At 54.3% G+C, this 17,257-nt stretch overlaps 1 protein-coding gene across 5 annotated transcripts in view; it reads left to right on the forward strand.

Moving 5' to 3' along the window:
- Positions 1–17,257, forward strand: part of TRIM66 (tripartite motif containing 66) — a 73,069-nt gene that overhangs the window by 36,363 nt on the left and 19,449 nt on the right. For all 5 annotated transcript variants that reach the window (XM_073659032.1, XM_073659029.1, XM_073659031.1 and 2 more), the window contains 9 exons: positions 555–701; positions 1,549–1,666; positions 1,870–2,711; positions 3,214–3,381; positions 4,263–4,529; positions 6,616–6,862; positions 6,946–7,009; positions 12,598–12,772; positions 15,954–16,342. In XM_073659032.1, the coding sequence (XP_073515133.1) occupies positions 555–701; positions 1,549–1,666; positions 1,870–2,711; positions 3,214–3,381; positions 4,263–4,529; positions 6,616–6,862; positions 6,946–7,009; positions 12,598–12,772; positions 15,954–16,342 (2,417 nt within the window). The remainder of the gene's footprint in view (positions 1–554; positions 702–1,548; positions 1,667–1,869; positions 2,712–3,213; positions 3,382–4,262; positions 4,530–6,615; positions 6,863–6,945; positions 7,010–12,597; positions 12,773–15,953; positions 16,343–17,257) is intronic.

The raw sequence follows: 17,257 nt of genomic DNA on the forward strand, positions 1-17,257 counted from the left end.
CCAGAGGGAGCTCTGTCCACGGGCACCGGCGGGAGCTCTATCCACTGGCACCGGCGGGAGCTCTGTCCCCGGGCACCGGAGGGAGCCCTGTCCCCAGGTACCGGCGGGAGCCCTGTCCCCGGGCACCGGCGAGAGCTCTGTCCCCGGGCACCGGCAGGAGCTCTGTCCCCGGGCACCGGCGTGCGCTCTGTCCACGGGCACGGGTGGGAGCTCTGTCCCCGGGCACCGGACACAAGTATAGATCTCTGGGACTTGCAGGGGCTGTCCGGTGAAGCGCTCTTTTATATTGGAGGACGAGTGGGGCCAATGATGTTATGTCTACACATAAGTGCAGGACACGCGCCTGATAGCTCCCGATGTGGCAGCGAGCAGCACTGGACAACCCCTTTAAAAAGAAAAGACTGCACCCTGATGTGGTGGGCGCCTGCACTGCGAGGGAGGGAGGTGAAAAGTGACAACCGCCACTCTAAGTAAGGGCGGCGTGTTGTCAGCGCCCCTCCCCCACAGATGATTTTGCAGCTCTGTTCTGACCTCCTTTACTTTATCTATTGCAGAAAATGACGAGCGAGAAGCAGCAGAAGTTTGAGCAGCAGCTGCAGTCAGTTCTTCTTATAAATCGTCAGCTGGAGCATGTGCAGAACTTCGTGAACTGGGCCATGTACAGCAAGAACAGCGCCCCCTTCCTGTTCAGCAAGGAGTTGGTATGTGCTGGAAATGGGCTATTACTGGTACACGGAGGGTTAATGGTGGCAGAGAGAAGGCTGCACGCTTACACAGGTTACATCCTCGCTGCTCCTCTCTCTTCCGTCTCAGCCATTGCTTTACCACGATGCTCACGCACCAGAAAGATCAGTATGAGCTGAGCCATGACTTATAGAGCGGCAGGTTCTGCACGGACGGAAATGGAAAAATGACCCATAAAGCGTAATCGGCTGCAGTCTGTGGCGTCTTGTAGAGGAATGAGAGTTATTAGTTGTAGAATAAAAAGTTCTGTGTCATTTACTTAGTGTTTCACATTGGACATTTTCAATCTCGGGCCCCCCAGATCAATATCAGATCATTGGGGGCCAAGAGTTCAGCACAAAGGTTCTCAGACCCCTGTCCAGCTCGATTCTAGGGGCCACTTCCCGCCACCCTGGGATTAGCTGGATGACCGGACGCTCCGGCTACTGATGCCCCTCGTCCACTATTTGCACCGCTCGGCGCTGATGATTGACAGGTCAGACCAGCGGCACGGCTTTACTGCGCAGCATCAGAGGCGCGCAGTGCACGGAGCTGGCCAGATCCAGCAGCTTCACAGCAGCATTTACTGGCTCTATAGCAGAGTTTGCAAGTGCTGCGCTCTAACCCTAGAAAGCCAGCCCCCGCTGATAGACCGCAATGAAGGCCGGCAACCAAGGCAGCGAGCTGTAAATGAGAGAATGCAAATATCCCAACATTCATGAGAATGGAGAGGATTTATGATGAGACAAACATTGGGAAGCTGCTTGCTGAGTAAACCCCCGTTATCAGTGCTGTGCCAGTAATTAACACTTCATGTTCCTACAGATTGTTTTCCAGATGCAGCGACTTCTGGAAACGAGTTGTGGAAGTGATTTTGGACGTCCCCTGAAGATGAAATTTAGCTGGGAACCTTCTTTTTGGACCAAGCAAATCTCAAACCTTGGTACGACATTACCCGAGAGAGCGATAGTAGGGGAGATTTATCAAAATGAGTCCAAAATAAAAGTGGAGCGGCCGCCCATGGTGACCGCCAGGGACCCTCGGAAAATGCCGGATGAATTCCGATTGCACTTTTCCTTTGCACCAGGTCTGATAAATCTCCCCCATTAATCCTATTTCTTTACTGACCCCTACGTCTTCCCGTAGGTTGCATCCTGACGGACCCTGTGCACTTACCTCCTGCTGATACCCCCAGTTATGGACCTATAGAAGACGTGCAGTCATCGTATTACCCGGCTCATCACCCTGCCCCCAATCCCCACCTGGCAACCATCAATAGCCCCCAAAGCTACGCACCCGCCGTCCAGTGCCCTACACCCGTCTGCTGCGCTCACTGCCATACGCTGCCCTCCATTACTAAGAGCCAGCCCACCGTGAGCCACCACATGAACTTCACCCATTCCACCACCATCAAGCAGCAGGTGGTGCAGCCCATACAGTACAGCGCCAGCAAGGAGCAGAAATGCCTGTCCCGACCTCTGAGAGTCATTCAGCCATGGCTGCCGCACCAGCCGCACTCAGAACACGAGAACTCCTCGTTCTGGTCGGACAGTCAGTCGCAGAGAGCCGCTATCCAGCCCCCTGTACAAAATGTAGCCCCCATATCCTCTGTGCCATCGCAGGACTATAGCCAGGTGCACACCGCCATCCCGATGACTACCACCTCGCCATTACCGGCCCCCTCTGTACAGATGCAGCTGGGCCCGGTGCACAGCGTCCAACAACAGAGACACCAGAGCCAGACGACGGTGTGCCCGGCCGACACCACCCACGAGCAGGTCATGCACCACAGTCTGGACATCATTAACCAGCAGTTTGAGCTGGAGCAAATGCAGAAAGGACTGGAGCTTCTGCTGCAGAGCCAGCCATCAAATGTGCAGCTGAACCCGAGCAAACAGCCGCAGCACGTGCAGCAAACCATAGTGGGGCAGATCAACTACATAGTGCGACAGCCTGCAGCGCTGCAGAGCCAAGAGGACGCGCCTGCGGTCAGTATCACTCCTGCCATTGTGGATCTGTGTGATAGAGCACGTAGAGAAAAGATGGTTCCCTAACCTAGTGTGAATCCTCTCCTGGGCTGACAGACACGCAGGATCCTACCTACCCGTATAAATGCAGGCTTCAGCCTAGGAGAGGATTCACATCAGGTTAGGTTCCCAGGCAAAGAGGATCGCCTTGTCGTGACTGCTGGGCACACATGAATTGCCAATTTCTGGCTAAGTATCTACGTATTTTCCTATTATCTACAGCAGTAATGCAGTTTCATATATTTCATGTTTGCATTCTATAGCGTTACAGAGTGCAGCTTTATTTGTCAGTAAGTGAGACATGGCTGGAATGCGGGTCTCTGCCCCGACATCATGCTGCTCTCAGGTGGGGGGAGCAAATCTTGGTGACCGCTTCCCTTTCTTGATCATGATGTAGGCCGCACAGGACGGGCGTTAACCATGTGGGTGCTGCTGATCTCTGCATTGTCTGCTGATATTTCAGGTGTGTGATGAGCCCATATCTCCCGGGGGTCACACCGTCGATTTATCCCCAGTAACCGCTCATTCTCCTGGGAATCCGCAGTCACAGTCTATAGCTGATGAGATTATTGCGGCGGTGGAGAGCGACGCGTGCCGGAGGAACCAGCTCTCCCCAAATCCGTCACGGAAGGTACGTGCCACCGGGAAAGTGGAAGCCTCTGATACACCAAGGAATGGTTATTATCAGGCGACAAGCGGCAGAATTGTGGCAAAAAACATCCATGACGTGCACAATATTTATCATACATTATAGACACTTTTGACGCCTCGCCAAAGGGGCGTGGTCTTTCTAAAAGATTTTTCAGTAAGATCTCTGCTTCTTGTCAGTGAGCTCACTCTTCTTCCGGCAGAGGTTTGGTAGATATGCCCATCTCTACGGCACACACGGTGTCGACACATCCGCCTGCAGGCCCATAGCGTCGTCCGCGGACCTCCATGTGACAGCAGAAGAGGCCCATAGCGTCGCCCGCGGACCTCCATGTGACAGCAGAAGAGGCCCATAGCGTCGTCCGCGGACCTCCATGTGACAGCAGAAGAGGCCCATAGCGTCGTCCGCGGACCTCCATGTGACAGCAGAAGAGGCCCATAGCGTCGTCCGCGGACCTCCATGTGACAGCAGAAGCCACAATGGAAACAAGAAACTTCTCCTTCACTGACAGCAAAGATCCTAACATGTCAGATTGTTTTCCATGATTAAACTCTATTAGTACAAGACGGGGTCCCATTTAGCACGGTATATGGACAATCTTTGGTGGCTTCTAATATTTTGCTTCCATTGTTGTTATTTACTGAGTGTTTGCACAGGAGAGTGTTTGTTACATTGTAGGAGTGCAGGTTGTTACCTACTGTACACTGATACATTGTAACAAGCCCTTCAGCTTTCTTTGGCGTGGGCTTGTCACGCCTTCATCCGCTCATGAGTGCGGTCCACAAGCGGTGGACGCCGGCACTACCGCGCGCCCATTAGGTAACTCCATGTATGACTGATGGGCTCATTTGTTTCTTTTGCAGCGTTCAGCCTCGGAAAGTTTCTCAAATTCTCCAGAACTAGAATTATCATCTCCCAGACTTTCTCGCTCCGTGGATCCCCAAATGCAAGGGGTGACGACCTGCCAGTTCTTCAGTCAGCCCCAAGACAGGTGCTATGGAGGTGAAGGGGAGACGGAGAGGATCGCAGCTTATGGCGCAGTGGAAGCAGCTGTTGTGGAGGAGATGCATCTAGAGCCCAACGATCACTTAGCAACAGGGGGCGCTCTCCTGGGGAATGCAATATGTAAGGTATGGTTTACTGATCCCTGGAGGACTGGAGCACAAACAATGCCGAGCTCTGAGGCCGCACTCCGCGTAGATCAGGGACCGTGTACAGCCGCAGGGCTCCCAGCTCCACGCACAGGGCTTCAGGGCGTAAATGATACATAGTACAACAAAAATGTAACAACTTCTTATTAACAAGGATCATCACACCCAAATCACACACAAGAACCGCACAATAGGAAGTATCAGAGTGTCCTCGTCCTGCGCCCCGAGTCTCGGCGTCCTCGTCCTGCGCCCCGAGTGTCTGTGTCCGCGCCCTGTGCCCCGAGTGTCAGCATCATTGTCCTGCACCCTGAGTGTCAGTGTCCTCGCCCTGCGCTCTGAATGTCAGCATCATTGTCCTGCGCCCTGAATGTCAGCATCATTGTCCTGTGCCCTGAGTGTCAGTGTCCTTGCCCTGCTCCCTTAGTGTCAGCATCATTGTCCTGCACCCTGAGTGTCAGCATCATTGTCCTGCACCCTGAGTGTCAGCATCATTGTCCTGCACCCTGAATGTCAGCATCATTGTCCCGTGCCCCAAGTGTCAGCATCATTGTCCTGCACCCTGAGTGTCAGTGTCCTTGCCCTGCTCCCTTAGTGTCAGCATCATTGTCCTGCACCCTGAGTGTCAGTGTCCTTGCTCTGCGCCTTGAGTGTCAGCATCATTGTCCTGCACCCTGAGTGTAAGTGTCCTTGTCCTGTGCCCTCAGTGTCAGTATCATTGTTCTGCACCCCGATTGTCAGCATCATTGCCCTGCGCCCCGAGTGTCAGTGTCCTCGCCCTGCGCCCCGAATGTCAGTGTCCTCACTCTGCGCCCCGAGTATCGTTTTCCTCGTCCTTTGCCTCGAGTTCAAGCATCATTGTCCTGCGCCCTGAATGTCAGCATCATTGTCCTGCGCCCTGAGTGTCCTTGCCCTGCGCTCTGAATGTCAGCATCATTGTCCTGCGCCCTGAATGTCAGCATCATTGTCCTGCGCCCTGAGTGTCCTTGCCCTGCGCTCTGAATGTCAGCATCATTGTCCTGCGCCCTGAATGTCAGCATCATTGTCCTGCGCCCTGAGTGTCCTTGCCCTGCGCTCTGAATGTCAGCATCATTGTCCTGCACACTGAGTGTTAGTGTCATCGTCCTGCGCCCTCAGTGTCAGTATCATTGTCCTGCACCCCGATTGTCAGCATCATTGCCCTGCGCCCCGAGTGTCAGTGTCCTCGCCCTGCGCCCCGAATGTCAGTGTCCTCGCCCTGCGCCCCGAGTATCGTTTTCCTCGTCCTTTGCCTCAAGTTCAAGCATCATTGTCCTGCGCCCTGAATGTCAGCATCATTGTCCTGCACCCTGAGTGTCAGTGTCCTCGCCCTGCACCCCGATTGTCAGCATCATTGTCCTGCACCCCGATTGTCAGCATCATTGTCCTGCACCCCGATTGTCAGCATCATTGTCCTGCGCCCCGGGTGTCAGCGTCCTTGCCCTACGCCCCGAGTGTCGGTGTCCTCATCCTGTGCCCCGAGTTCAAGCATCATTGTCCTGCACCGAGTGTCAGTATCTACGCCCTGCGCCCCGAGTGTCAGCATCATTGTCCTGTGCACCAAGTGTCAGTGTCCTCGTTCTGTGCCCCGAGTGTCAGTGTCCTAGTCCTGTGCCCCGAGTGTCAGCGTCCTCGTCCTGCGCCCCTAATATCAGTGTCAGTGTCCTTGTCCTGCGCCTCGAGTGTCAGTGTCATTGTCCAGTTCTCTGAGTGTCAGTGTCCTGTACCTCGAGTGTCAGTGTCATGTCCCCACTTCCCCTGAGCGTTAGTATCATTGTCCCGTACCCCGAGCATCAGTGCCGTTACCCCTTAGTCCGAGTGTCAGTGCCGTTACCCCTCAGTCCGAGTGTCAGTGCCGTTACCCCGTACCCCGAGTGTCAGCGCGCCTTGTAGCCTCCACAGCTGTGAGCAGGTAGATGTGGCCGTGTCCCCCACTATCACACTGACGTGTTTTAGTATAAGGGTGTCCTGCACATTGTCCGTACATTGCAGTGTTATCCCAGTGACATAAGTAGATATGTTTCCTTCTCATTTTAATGTGTTTCTTCAGATAGAAAATGAGAATTTCAGCTGCCGTGGACCACCGCCCCCGCCCCCGCCCCCGCCGCTGCCTGACACCACTCTGGGATCGGACAGCAGCACGGCACTGAATGATCTTGTGCTGCCGCTGGAGAATATGTTTGAGGAGCCAATAAATCTCTCACTTAAAAAATGTTACCCATCTGGATCGTCCTCTGCACCCCGAAGAGACCCCACACCACCACAACCGGTGATCAAGGAGATCAAGAATGAAGCCGGTAAGTGAACCCTGAGAAACGTCAGAGCCCCCTCATAGACACCACAAGAGAGCTCTGTCCTGTTACAATCATTTCTCTCCTAGATACAGACAGTCGCTTCCAGCAGCGTTATCCCCAAGAGCTGAAGAGGCAAGAAAGCACCAGCCGGTGAGTACCCTGCGGCCGGTGAGTACCCTGCGGCTGGCGAGTACCCTGCGGCTGGCGAGTACCCTGCGGCCTGACGAGTACCCTGCGGCCGGTGAGTACCCTGCGGCCGGCGAGTACCCTGCGGCCTGACGAGTACCCTGCGGCCGGTGAGTACCCTGCGGCTGGCGAGTACCCTGCGGCCGACGAGTACCCTGCGGCCGACGAGTACCCTGCGGCCGACGAGTACCCTGCGGCCGGCGAGTACCCTGCGACCCGCGAGTGTCCTGGGGCAGGCAAGCACCCTGCGGCCGGCGAGTATCCTGGGACAGGCTAGTACCCTACGACTGGCAAGTACCCTGTGCCCGGCGAGTACCCTGCAGCCGGTGAGCACCCTGCGACTGGCGAGCATCCTGCGGCCGGTGAGTACCCTGCGGCCGGCGAGTACCCTGCGGCCGGTGAGTACCCTGCGGCCGGCGAGTACCCTGCGGCCGACGAGTACCCTGCGGCCGGCGAGTACCCTGCGACCCGCGAGTGTCCTGGGGCAGGCAAGCACCCTGCGGCCGGCGAGTATCCTGGGACAGGCTAGTACCCTACGACTGGCAAGTACCCTGAGGCCGGCGAGTACCCTGCAGCCGGCGAGCACCCTGCGACTGGCAAGCATCCTGCGGCCGGCGAGTACCCTGCGGCCAACGAGTACCCTGCGGCCAACGAGTACCCTGCGGCCGACGAGTACCCTGCGGCCGGCGAGTACCCTGCGGCCGGCGAGTACCCTGCGACCGGCGAGCAACCTGCGACTGGCGAGCACCCTGCGACCGGCGAGTACCCTTCGGCCGGCGAGCACCCTGCGACCGGCGAGTATCCTGCTGCCGGCGAGTACCCTGCGACCGGCGAGTACCCTGCGGCTGGCGAGTATCCTGGGGCAGGCAAGTATCCTGCGGATGGCGAGCACTCTGCGGCCGGCGAGTACCCTGCGACCGGCAAGCACCCTGCGACCGGCGAGTACCCTGCGGCCAGCGAGCACCCTGTGACCGGTGAGTACCCGGCGACCGGCGAGTACCCTGCGGCCGGCGAGTATCCTGGGGCAGGCTAGCATCCTGCGGCTGGCGAGCACTCTGCAGCCGGCGAGTACCCTGCGACTGGCGAGCACCCTGCGACTGGCGAGAACCCTGCGACCGGCGAGTACCCTGCAACTGGCGAGTACCCTGTGACCAGCAAGCTCCCTGCGACCGACGAGCACCTTGTGGCTGGCGAGCACCCTGCGCACCCTGCGACCGGCGAGTACCCTGCGGCCAGCGAGCACCCTGCGACCGGCGAGTACCCTGCAGCCGGCGAGTACCCTGCGACTGGCGAGTACCCTGTGGCCGGCGAGTATCCTGGGGCAGGCTAGTATCCTGCGGCTGGCGAGCACTCTGCGGCCGGCGAGTACTCTGCGACTGGCGAGCACCCTGCGACCAGCGAGTACCCTGCAGCCAACGAGCACCCTGCGACCGGCGAGTACCTTGCGACCCGCGAGTGTCCTGGGGCAGGCAAGCACCTTGCGGCCGGCGAGTATCCTGGGACAGGCTAGTACCCTACGACTGGCAAGTACCCTGTGGCCGGCGAGTACCCTGCAGCCGGTGAGCACCCTGCGACTGGCGAGCATCCTGCGGCTGGTGAGTACCCTGCGGCCGGCGAGTACCCTGCGGCCGGTGAGTACCCTGCGGCCGGCGAGTACCCTGCGGCCGACGAGTACCCTGCGGCTGGCGAGTACCCTGCGACCCGCGAGTGTCCTGGGGCAGGCAAGCACCCTGCGGCCGGCGAGTATCCTGGGACAGGCTAGTACCCTACGACTGGCAAGTACCCTGAGGCCGGCGAGTACCCTGCAGCCGGCGAGCACCCTGCGACTGGCGAGCATCCTGCGGCCGGCGAGTACCCTGCGGCCAACGAGTACCCTGCGGCCAACGAGTACCCTGCGGCCGACGAGTACCCTGTGGCCGGCGAGTACCCTGCGGCCGGCGAGTACCCTGCGACCGGCGAGTACCCTGCGACCGGCGAGCAACCTGCGACTGGCGAGCACCCTGCGACCGGCGAGTACCCTTCGGCCGGCGAGCACCCTGCGACCGGCGAGTATCCTGCTGCCGGCGAGTACCCTGCGACCGGCGAGTACCCTGCGGCTGGCGAGTATCCTGGGGCAGGCGAGTATCCTGCGGATGGCGAGCACTCTGCGGCCGGCGAGTACCCTGCGACCGGCGAGCACCCTGCGACCGGCGAGTACCCTGCGGCCAGCGAGCACCCTGTGACCGGTGAGTACCCGGCGACCGGCGAGTACCCTGCGGCCGGCGAGTATCCTGGGGCAGGCTAGCATCCTGCGGCTGGCGAGCACTCTGCGGCCGGCGAGTACCCTGCGACTGGCGAGCACCCTGCGACTGGCGAGCACCCTGCGACTGGCGAGCACCCTGCGACCGGCGAGTACCCTGCAACTGGCGAGTACCCTGTGACCGGCAAGCTCCCTGCGACCGACGAGCACCTTGTGGCTGGCGAGCACCCTGCGACCGGCGAGTACCCTGCGGCCAGCGAACACCCTGCGACCGGCGAGTACCCTGCAGCCGGCGAGTACCCTGTGGCCGGCGAGTATCCTGGGGCAGGCTAGTATCCTGCGGCTGGCGAGCACTCTGCGGCCGGCGAGTACTCTGCGACTGGCGAGCACCCTGCGACCAGCGAGTACCCTGCAGCCAACGAGCACCCTGCGACCGGCGAGTACCCTGCAGCCGGCGAGTACCCTGTGACCGGCGAGTACTCTGCGGCCGGCGAGTATCCTGGGGCAGGCAAGCATCCTGCGGCTGGCGAGCACTCTGCGGCCGGCGAGTACCCTGCGACTGGCGAGCACCCTGCGACTGGCGAGCACCCTGCGACTGGCGAGCACCCTGCGTCCGGCGAGAACCCTGCAACTGGCGAATACCCTGTGACCGGCAAGCTCCCTGCGACCGGCGAGCACCTTGCGGCCGGCGAGCACCCTGCGCACCCTGCGACCGGCGAGTACCCTGCGGCCAGCGAGCACCCTGCGACCGGCGAGTACCCTGCAGCCGGCGAGTACCCTGCGACCGGCGAGTACCCTGCGGCCGGCGAGTATCCCGGGGCAGGCAAGCATCCTGCGGCTGGCGAGTATCCTGGGGCAGGCGAGTACCCTGCAGCCGGCGAGTACCCTGCGGCCGGCGAGTATCCTGGGGCAGGCAAGCATCCTGCGACTGGCGACCACTCTGTGGACGGCGAGTACCCTGCGACTGGCGAGCTCCCTGCGACCGGCGATAACCCTGCAACTGGCGAGTACCCTGCGACTGGCGAGCTCCCTGCGACCGGCGAGCACCTTGCGGCCGGCGAGTACTCTGCAGCCGGCGAGTACTCTGCATCCGGCGAGCACCCTGCGACCGGCGAGCACCCTGTGACTGGCGAGCACTCTGCGACTGACGAGTAACGTGCGACTGGTGAGTACCCTGCGACCGGCGAGCACCCTTGCGACTGGTGAGTACCTTGCGGCCGGCGAGTACCCTGCGGCTGGCGAGTTCCCTGCGGCTGGTGAATAACTTGCGGCCGGCGAGTACCCTGCGACCGGCGAGCACCCTGCGGCCGGCGAGTACCCTGCGGCAGGCGAGTACCCTGCGACTGGCGAGTTCCCTGCGGCTGGCGAGTTCCCTGCGGCCTGTGACAGATCCTGCACACACATCAGGAGTGCCATCTGTCTTATTGCCAACTGCATTATAAGAGCTCAGCTAGTGGAGGGTGAATGTCCATAATCTACCAACTATTCCCAAATAGCAGAATTGTGAATGCAGATGTGGAGTATAAGGCTAAGTTCCCACGATGAGTATTTGGTGCGTCTTTGATCCTGTACATTTTCTGCACCACTTGGCTGATTTAGTTTGCTTGTGTTTTTTTTAGTGAATGTTTTTTACATGTGTTTTTATCGCGCTTTTGCAGCTGCGCTTTTGGTCTCTTTTTGACTTGTTTTCCATCTACTTGGCTTCAGAAATGTCCCACTTGCGGAGTTACGTAACTTATTGATAAAGTCGTGTGCGTATCACATACATTTAAGATATATGCAGGTTTTAGCTATAATTTTCTTGATCTCATTCAAATCTATGGAGAAAATCTGCAAGTAAAATGCACTGGAGAAACTGACATGTTGCAGATTACAAAAATGCAGCTCAATTTCTGCTACGTTAAAAACAATCGCACAGTGGACATGAGATGTGCAGAAATCTCACCCACTTTGCTGGAGCTGGGACACGCTGCACTTATTTTGCACGCGGTTGAGTGTAATTCACTGACACGGCAGGAGATTATAACACAAGACAATATGGGCAATGGATGGGGGGCATGTGCAGCAAATCTGAAGCGATTCTGTAAGGCTATGTTCACACATTGCGTTTTTTCAGTGTTTTTTTTTTCTGCAGAAAAACCTCATCTCTTGCCTGTAGTTTTGTTCAGGATTTTGCTTGTTTTTGCTGCGTTTTTTTTTTTTCACTGTCCTTTTGTCTCTAATATGCACATACATAAAGTTCAGTGAAAAAAAAATAAATCTCATTCTGGCTTTAGCACAAAAAAGTCAGAAAAAACTGCATTTTTGGTGCGTTTTTTTCAGCTTTTTTTTTCACCACCCATTACTTCCAATGGGTGAAAAACGCAGAAAAAAAATGCTGAAATAAGTGACATGCTCTATTTTGCAAAAAAAAAAGAAACATGGCAAGCACAAAATACTGAACAAGCAAAAACCAAGGAGTGTGCGTGAGATTTCTGGACTGTAAAAAGCAGCAGAAAATTTGCATAAAAAAACGCTGAAAAAAAAACCCCGCAATATGTGACCATAGCCTAACAAGTTGGGTTTTGTTGCTGCAGATTTTCCACATCAGATCAGTCCCGGATGGACAAGGTAGAGCCGGGATAAGTGTCTGCCCCCCCCCACGCGCGTTCTGCCGCTGATCGGTGACCATTGCTGGGCCGCAGCTGCATTCCCAAGGTCAGCACTTCCCGATAGCGCTCAGATTAGGCGGCACCGGAGGCAGAGGGAAACCGAGGTCATCATGTCAGGATCAGAACAGCAAGCACAACCCTGCGCCAGTGCTCCCTAATCTCAGAGTGTGACCGCACAGGTGGCGACTTTCCCCGGGGCGATAACGGGGTCAGTCCTTCAGTCTCCCGTGCATCAGCTCCCTATATAGCGAGTCTAGCGCCATCAATAATCCACCAGCTCTCATTAGTAACGCTCGTGCCCTTCTCCTCTGCCCCATAGGTGCCACGTGCCTAAGGAAGCCCAAAAAGTCCTGGGGTCAGCAGCCATACTCACTATATAGCCTGCATTAACCCTTTCACTTCCATCCTTAGAGATCACTTAGAAATGTTGTATCTATTTAGCGGTGTTTTCTTGACTGCAACCTGCAGTGTAAAGAATGGAGGAATTTGTTCTGTTTTGCATGGCTGGTAGTATCTGTAGTATGCACTGGACCAGTAAGTAAAAAAAAAGCATAAATCACCATAGCCATTAATGAAAACCTCCATTCTTTACACTGCAGGCTGCGTCTAGAGACCTGCTGGCACAGATCTAGTAAAAAGTGAACATCACCATTTTATTTCAGGGCAGAACCAAAAGAAACGAAGATCCCTTATGTGCGTCTGGAGCGTCTGAAGATCTGTCCCCCTCCATCCGGAGAGCTCCCGGTGTTCAAGGTGCAGCCACAGAAGAAGGATGAGGACGGCTCCCTGCGCTTACTGATTAAATATGGCGCCCGGTACAAAAGCATGTCCATAAAGGTACGAGAGCGGCAGAGAGCGAGCACCACACCCACAAAGACTGACAGCGGTGAGGAGGCCGGGACGCCGACTATTATACTCCAGTCACACCCGGAGCTGAACTCCCTATACAATGTATCAATGACGGTAAATATATAATCTCACAAGAGCAACGTCACACAGCATGAGCCAGAAGAAGAAGCAATGGAGCCTAAAAGGAAACCAGCGGTAGTGTATCTGCAGCTCTGGAGGTGACTGGAGGATAAGACACAATGTAACTGCAGAATAGTGACTGCAGCTCTGGAGGTGACTGGAGGATAAGATACGATGTAACTGCAGAATAGTGGCTGCAGCTCTGGAGGTGACTGGAGGGTAAGACACGATGTAACTGCAGAATAGTGACTGCAGCTCTGGAGGTGACTGGAGGATAAGACACAATGTAACTGCAGAATAGTGGCTGCAGCTCTGGAGGTGACTGGAGGAGAAGACACGATGTAACTGCAGAATAGTGGCTGCAGCTCTTAAGGTGACTGGAGGATAAGACACAATGTAACTGCAGAATAGTGAGTGCAGCTCTGGAGGTGACTGGAGGATAAGACAATGTAACAGCAGAATAGTGACTGCAGCTCTGGAGGTGAGTGGAGGATAAGGCACAATGTAACTGCAGAATAGTGAGTGCAGCTCTGGAGGTGACTGGAGGATAAGACACAATGTAACTGCAGAATAGTGAGTGCAGCTCTGGAGGTGACTGGAGGATAAGACACAATGTAACTGCAGAATAGTGACTGCAGCTCTGGAGGTGACTGGAGGATAAGACACAATGTAACTGCAGAATAGTGACTGCAGCTCTGGAGGTGACTGGAAGATAAGACACAATTGTAACTGCAGAATAGTGAGTGCAGCTCTGGAGGTGACTGGAGGATAAGACACAATGTAACTGCAGAATAGTGACTGCAGCTCTGGAGGTGACTGGAGGATAAGACACGATGTAACTGCAGAATAGTGGCTGCAGCTCTGGAGGTGACTGAAGGATAAGACACAATGTAACTGCAGAATAGTGAGTGCAGCTCTGGAGGTGACTGGAGGATAAGACAATGTAACAGCAGAATAGTGACTACAGCTCTGGAGGTGACTGGAGGATAAGACACAATGTAACTGCAGAATAGTGACTGCAGCTCTGGAGGTGAGTGGAGGATAAGACACGATGTAACTGCAGAATAGTGACTGCAGCTCTGGAGGTGACTGGAGGATAAGAGATGATGTAACAGAAGAATAGTGACTGCAGCTCTGGAGGTGACTGGAGGATAAGACACAATGCGAGAGCAGAATAGTGACTGCAGCTCTGGAAGATAAGACAAGATGTAACAGCAAAATAGTGACTACAGCTCTGGAAGTGACTGCAGGATAAGAGATGATGTAACTGCAGAATAGTGACTGCAGCTCTGGAAGATAAGACAAGATGTAACAGCAAAATAGTGAGTGCAGCTCTGGAAGTGACTGCAGGATAAGAGATGATGTAACTGCAGAATAGTGACTGCAGCTCTGGAGGTGACTGGAGGATAAGACACAATGTAACTGCAGAATAGTGAGTGCAGCTCTGGAGGTGACTGGAGGATAAGAGACGATGTAACAGAAGAATAGTGACTGCAGCTCTGGAGGTGACTGGACGATAAGAGATGATGTAACAGCAGAATAGTGACTGCAGCTCTGGAGGTGACTGGAGGATAAGACACAATGTAACTGCAGAATAGTGACTGCAGCTCTGGAGGATAAAACACGATATAACAGCAGAATAGTGACTGCAGCTCTGGAGGTGACTGGAGGATAAGACACGATGTAACAGCTGAATAGTGACTGCAGCTCTGGAGGTGACTGGAGGATACAACATGATGTAACAGCAGAATAGTGAGTGCAGCTCTGGAGGTGACTGGAGGGTAAGACACGATGTAACAGCAGAATAGTGAGTGCAGCTTCTGGAGGTGACTGGAGGATACAACATGATGTAACAGCAGAATAGTGACTGCAGCTCTGGAGGTGACTGGAGGATATAACATGATGTAACAGCAGAATAGTGAGTGCAGCTCTGGTGGTGACTGGAGGATACGAAAGGATATAACAGCAGAATAGTGAGTGCAGCTCTGGAGGTGACTGGAGGATACGAAATGATATAACAGCAGAATAGTGAGTGCAGCTCTGGAGGTGACTGGAGGATATGACATGATGTAACAGCAGAATAGTGAGTGCAGCTCTGGAGGTGACTGGAGGATATGACATGATGTAACAGCATAATAGTGAGTGCAGCTCTGGAGGTGACTGGAGGATACGACATGATGTAACAGCAGAATAGTGAGTGCAGCTCTTGAGGTGACTGGAGGATACGACATGATGTAACAGCAGAATAGTGAGTGCAGCTCTGGTGGTGACTGGAGGATAAGACACGATGTAACAGCAGAATAGTGACTGCAGCTTTGGAGGTGACTGGAGGGTAAGATACGATATAACAGCAGAATAGTGACTGCAGCTCTGGAGGTGACTGGAGGATACGATATGATGTAACAGCAGAATAGTGAGTGCAGCTCTGGAGGTGACTGGAGGGTAAGACACGCTGTAACATCAGAATAGTGACTGCAGCTCTGGAGGTGACTGGAGGATACGACATGATGTAACAGCAGAATGGTGAGTGCAGCTCTGGAGGTGAGTGGAGTATAAGACATGATGTAACACTAGAATAGTAAGTGCTGCTCTGGCGGTGACTGGAGGGTAAGACACGATGTAACAGCAGAATAGTAACTGCAGCTTTGGAGGTGAATGGGGGGTAAGACACGATGTAACAGCAGAATAGTGAGTGCAGCTCTGGAGGTGACTGGAGGATAAGACATGATGTAACAGCAGAATAGTGACCGCAGCTCTAAAAGTGACTGGAGGATAAGACATGATGTAAGAGCAGAATAGTGACTGCAGCTCTGGAGGTGACTGGAGGATACGACATGATGTAACAGTAGAATAGTGACTGCAGCTCTGGAGGTGACTGAAGGATACGACATGATGTAACAGCAGAATAGTGAGTGCAGCTCTGGAGGTGACTGGAGGATAAGACATGATGTAACAGCAGAATAGTGAGTGCAGCTCTGGAGGATACGACATGATGTAACAGCCGTCTGGTGACCTCCGGAGCTGACATGTTGGCTTCTGGTTGCTGCAGGTGAATGCGGACAGCTCACACTCGTCATCTCCGTCCACGGAGGTTTCAGCACAGTCGGCAGCACCGTCGCCGTATGATCCGGACGCGGTACCACAGGCCGCAGCTCCTCCTGTGCAGGCGCCAGCAGTAAGGCCGCATCCTTTTCCTCGGATACAGTCTTACACTGGGGGGTCTCAGGAGATCAGACACATTGTGGAGCCCGAGCCTGAACACCCCCATGAATGCAAGATGAACCCAGGACCGGCGAAAAAGTCTGATGACCCCAATCACATTGAAAATGAGGATTTCTGCGCTGTGTGTCTGAACGGCGGCGAGATGCTGTGCTGCGACACCTGTCCGAAGGTTTACCACCTGTCCTGCCACGTGCCCGCGCTCCTCAGCTTCCCAGGGTACGAATTCACATCTAGAAAGTGGCGTCATTGTGGGCACTCAGAGATGCTTTCCCGACCACCACCATAGGGGGCGCTCTATGCCGTACAGGGAAGAGTGATCAATCTATCTTAGGCCACGTTCACACATTCAGGATTTTACATCAGGATTTGTCGCCAAAACCAGGAGTGGGTGATAAATACAGAAGTGGTGACGAGTTTCTATTATACTTTTCCTCTGATTGTTCCTCACCTGATTACAAATACTGATGTAAACTAACCATATACTGACCATATACTGATGTAAAATACTGATGTATACTGACCATATACTGATGTAATACTGACCATATACTGACGTATACTGACCACATACTGACGTATACTAACCACATACTGACATATACTGAACATATACTGACGTATACTAACCATAAACTGACCATATACTGATGTAAAATACTGATGTATACTGACCATCTACTGACCATATACTGATGTAAAATACTGACGTATACTAACCATACACTGACCAAATACTGATGTACACTGACCAAATACTGATGTATACTAACCATACACTGATATACTGACCATATACTGATGTAAAATACTGACGTATACTGACCATATACTGATGTAAATTACTGATGTATACTAACCATATGCTAACCATATACTGACCATATACTGATGTAAAATACTGACGTATACTAACCATATACTGACCATATACTGATGTATACTAACCATATACTGACCATATACTGATGTAAAACACTGACCATATACTGACCATATACTGATGTACACTAACCATATACTGATGTAAAACACTGACGTATACTGACCATATACTGATGTATACTAACCATATACTGATGTAAAACACTGACGTATACTGACCATATACTGATGTATACTGATGTAAAATAC

The sequence above is a fragment of the Phyllobates terribilis genome, unplaced genomic scaffold (assembly GCF_046119375.1).
Source record: "Phyllobates terribilis strain yellow unplaced genomic scaffold, ASM4611937v1 Scaffold_13__5_contigs__length_258822181, whole genome shotgun sequence".
Taxonomy (NCBI): Eukaryota; Metazoa; Chordata; class Amphibia; order Anura; family Dendrobatidae; genus Phyllobates; species Phyllobates terribilis.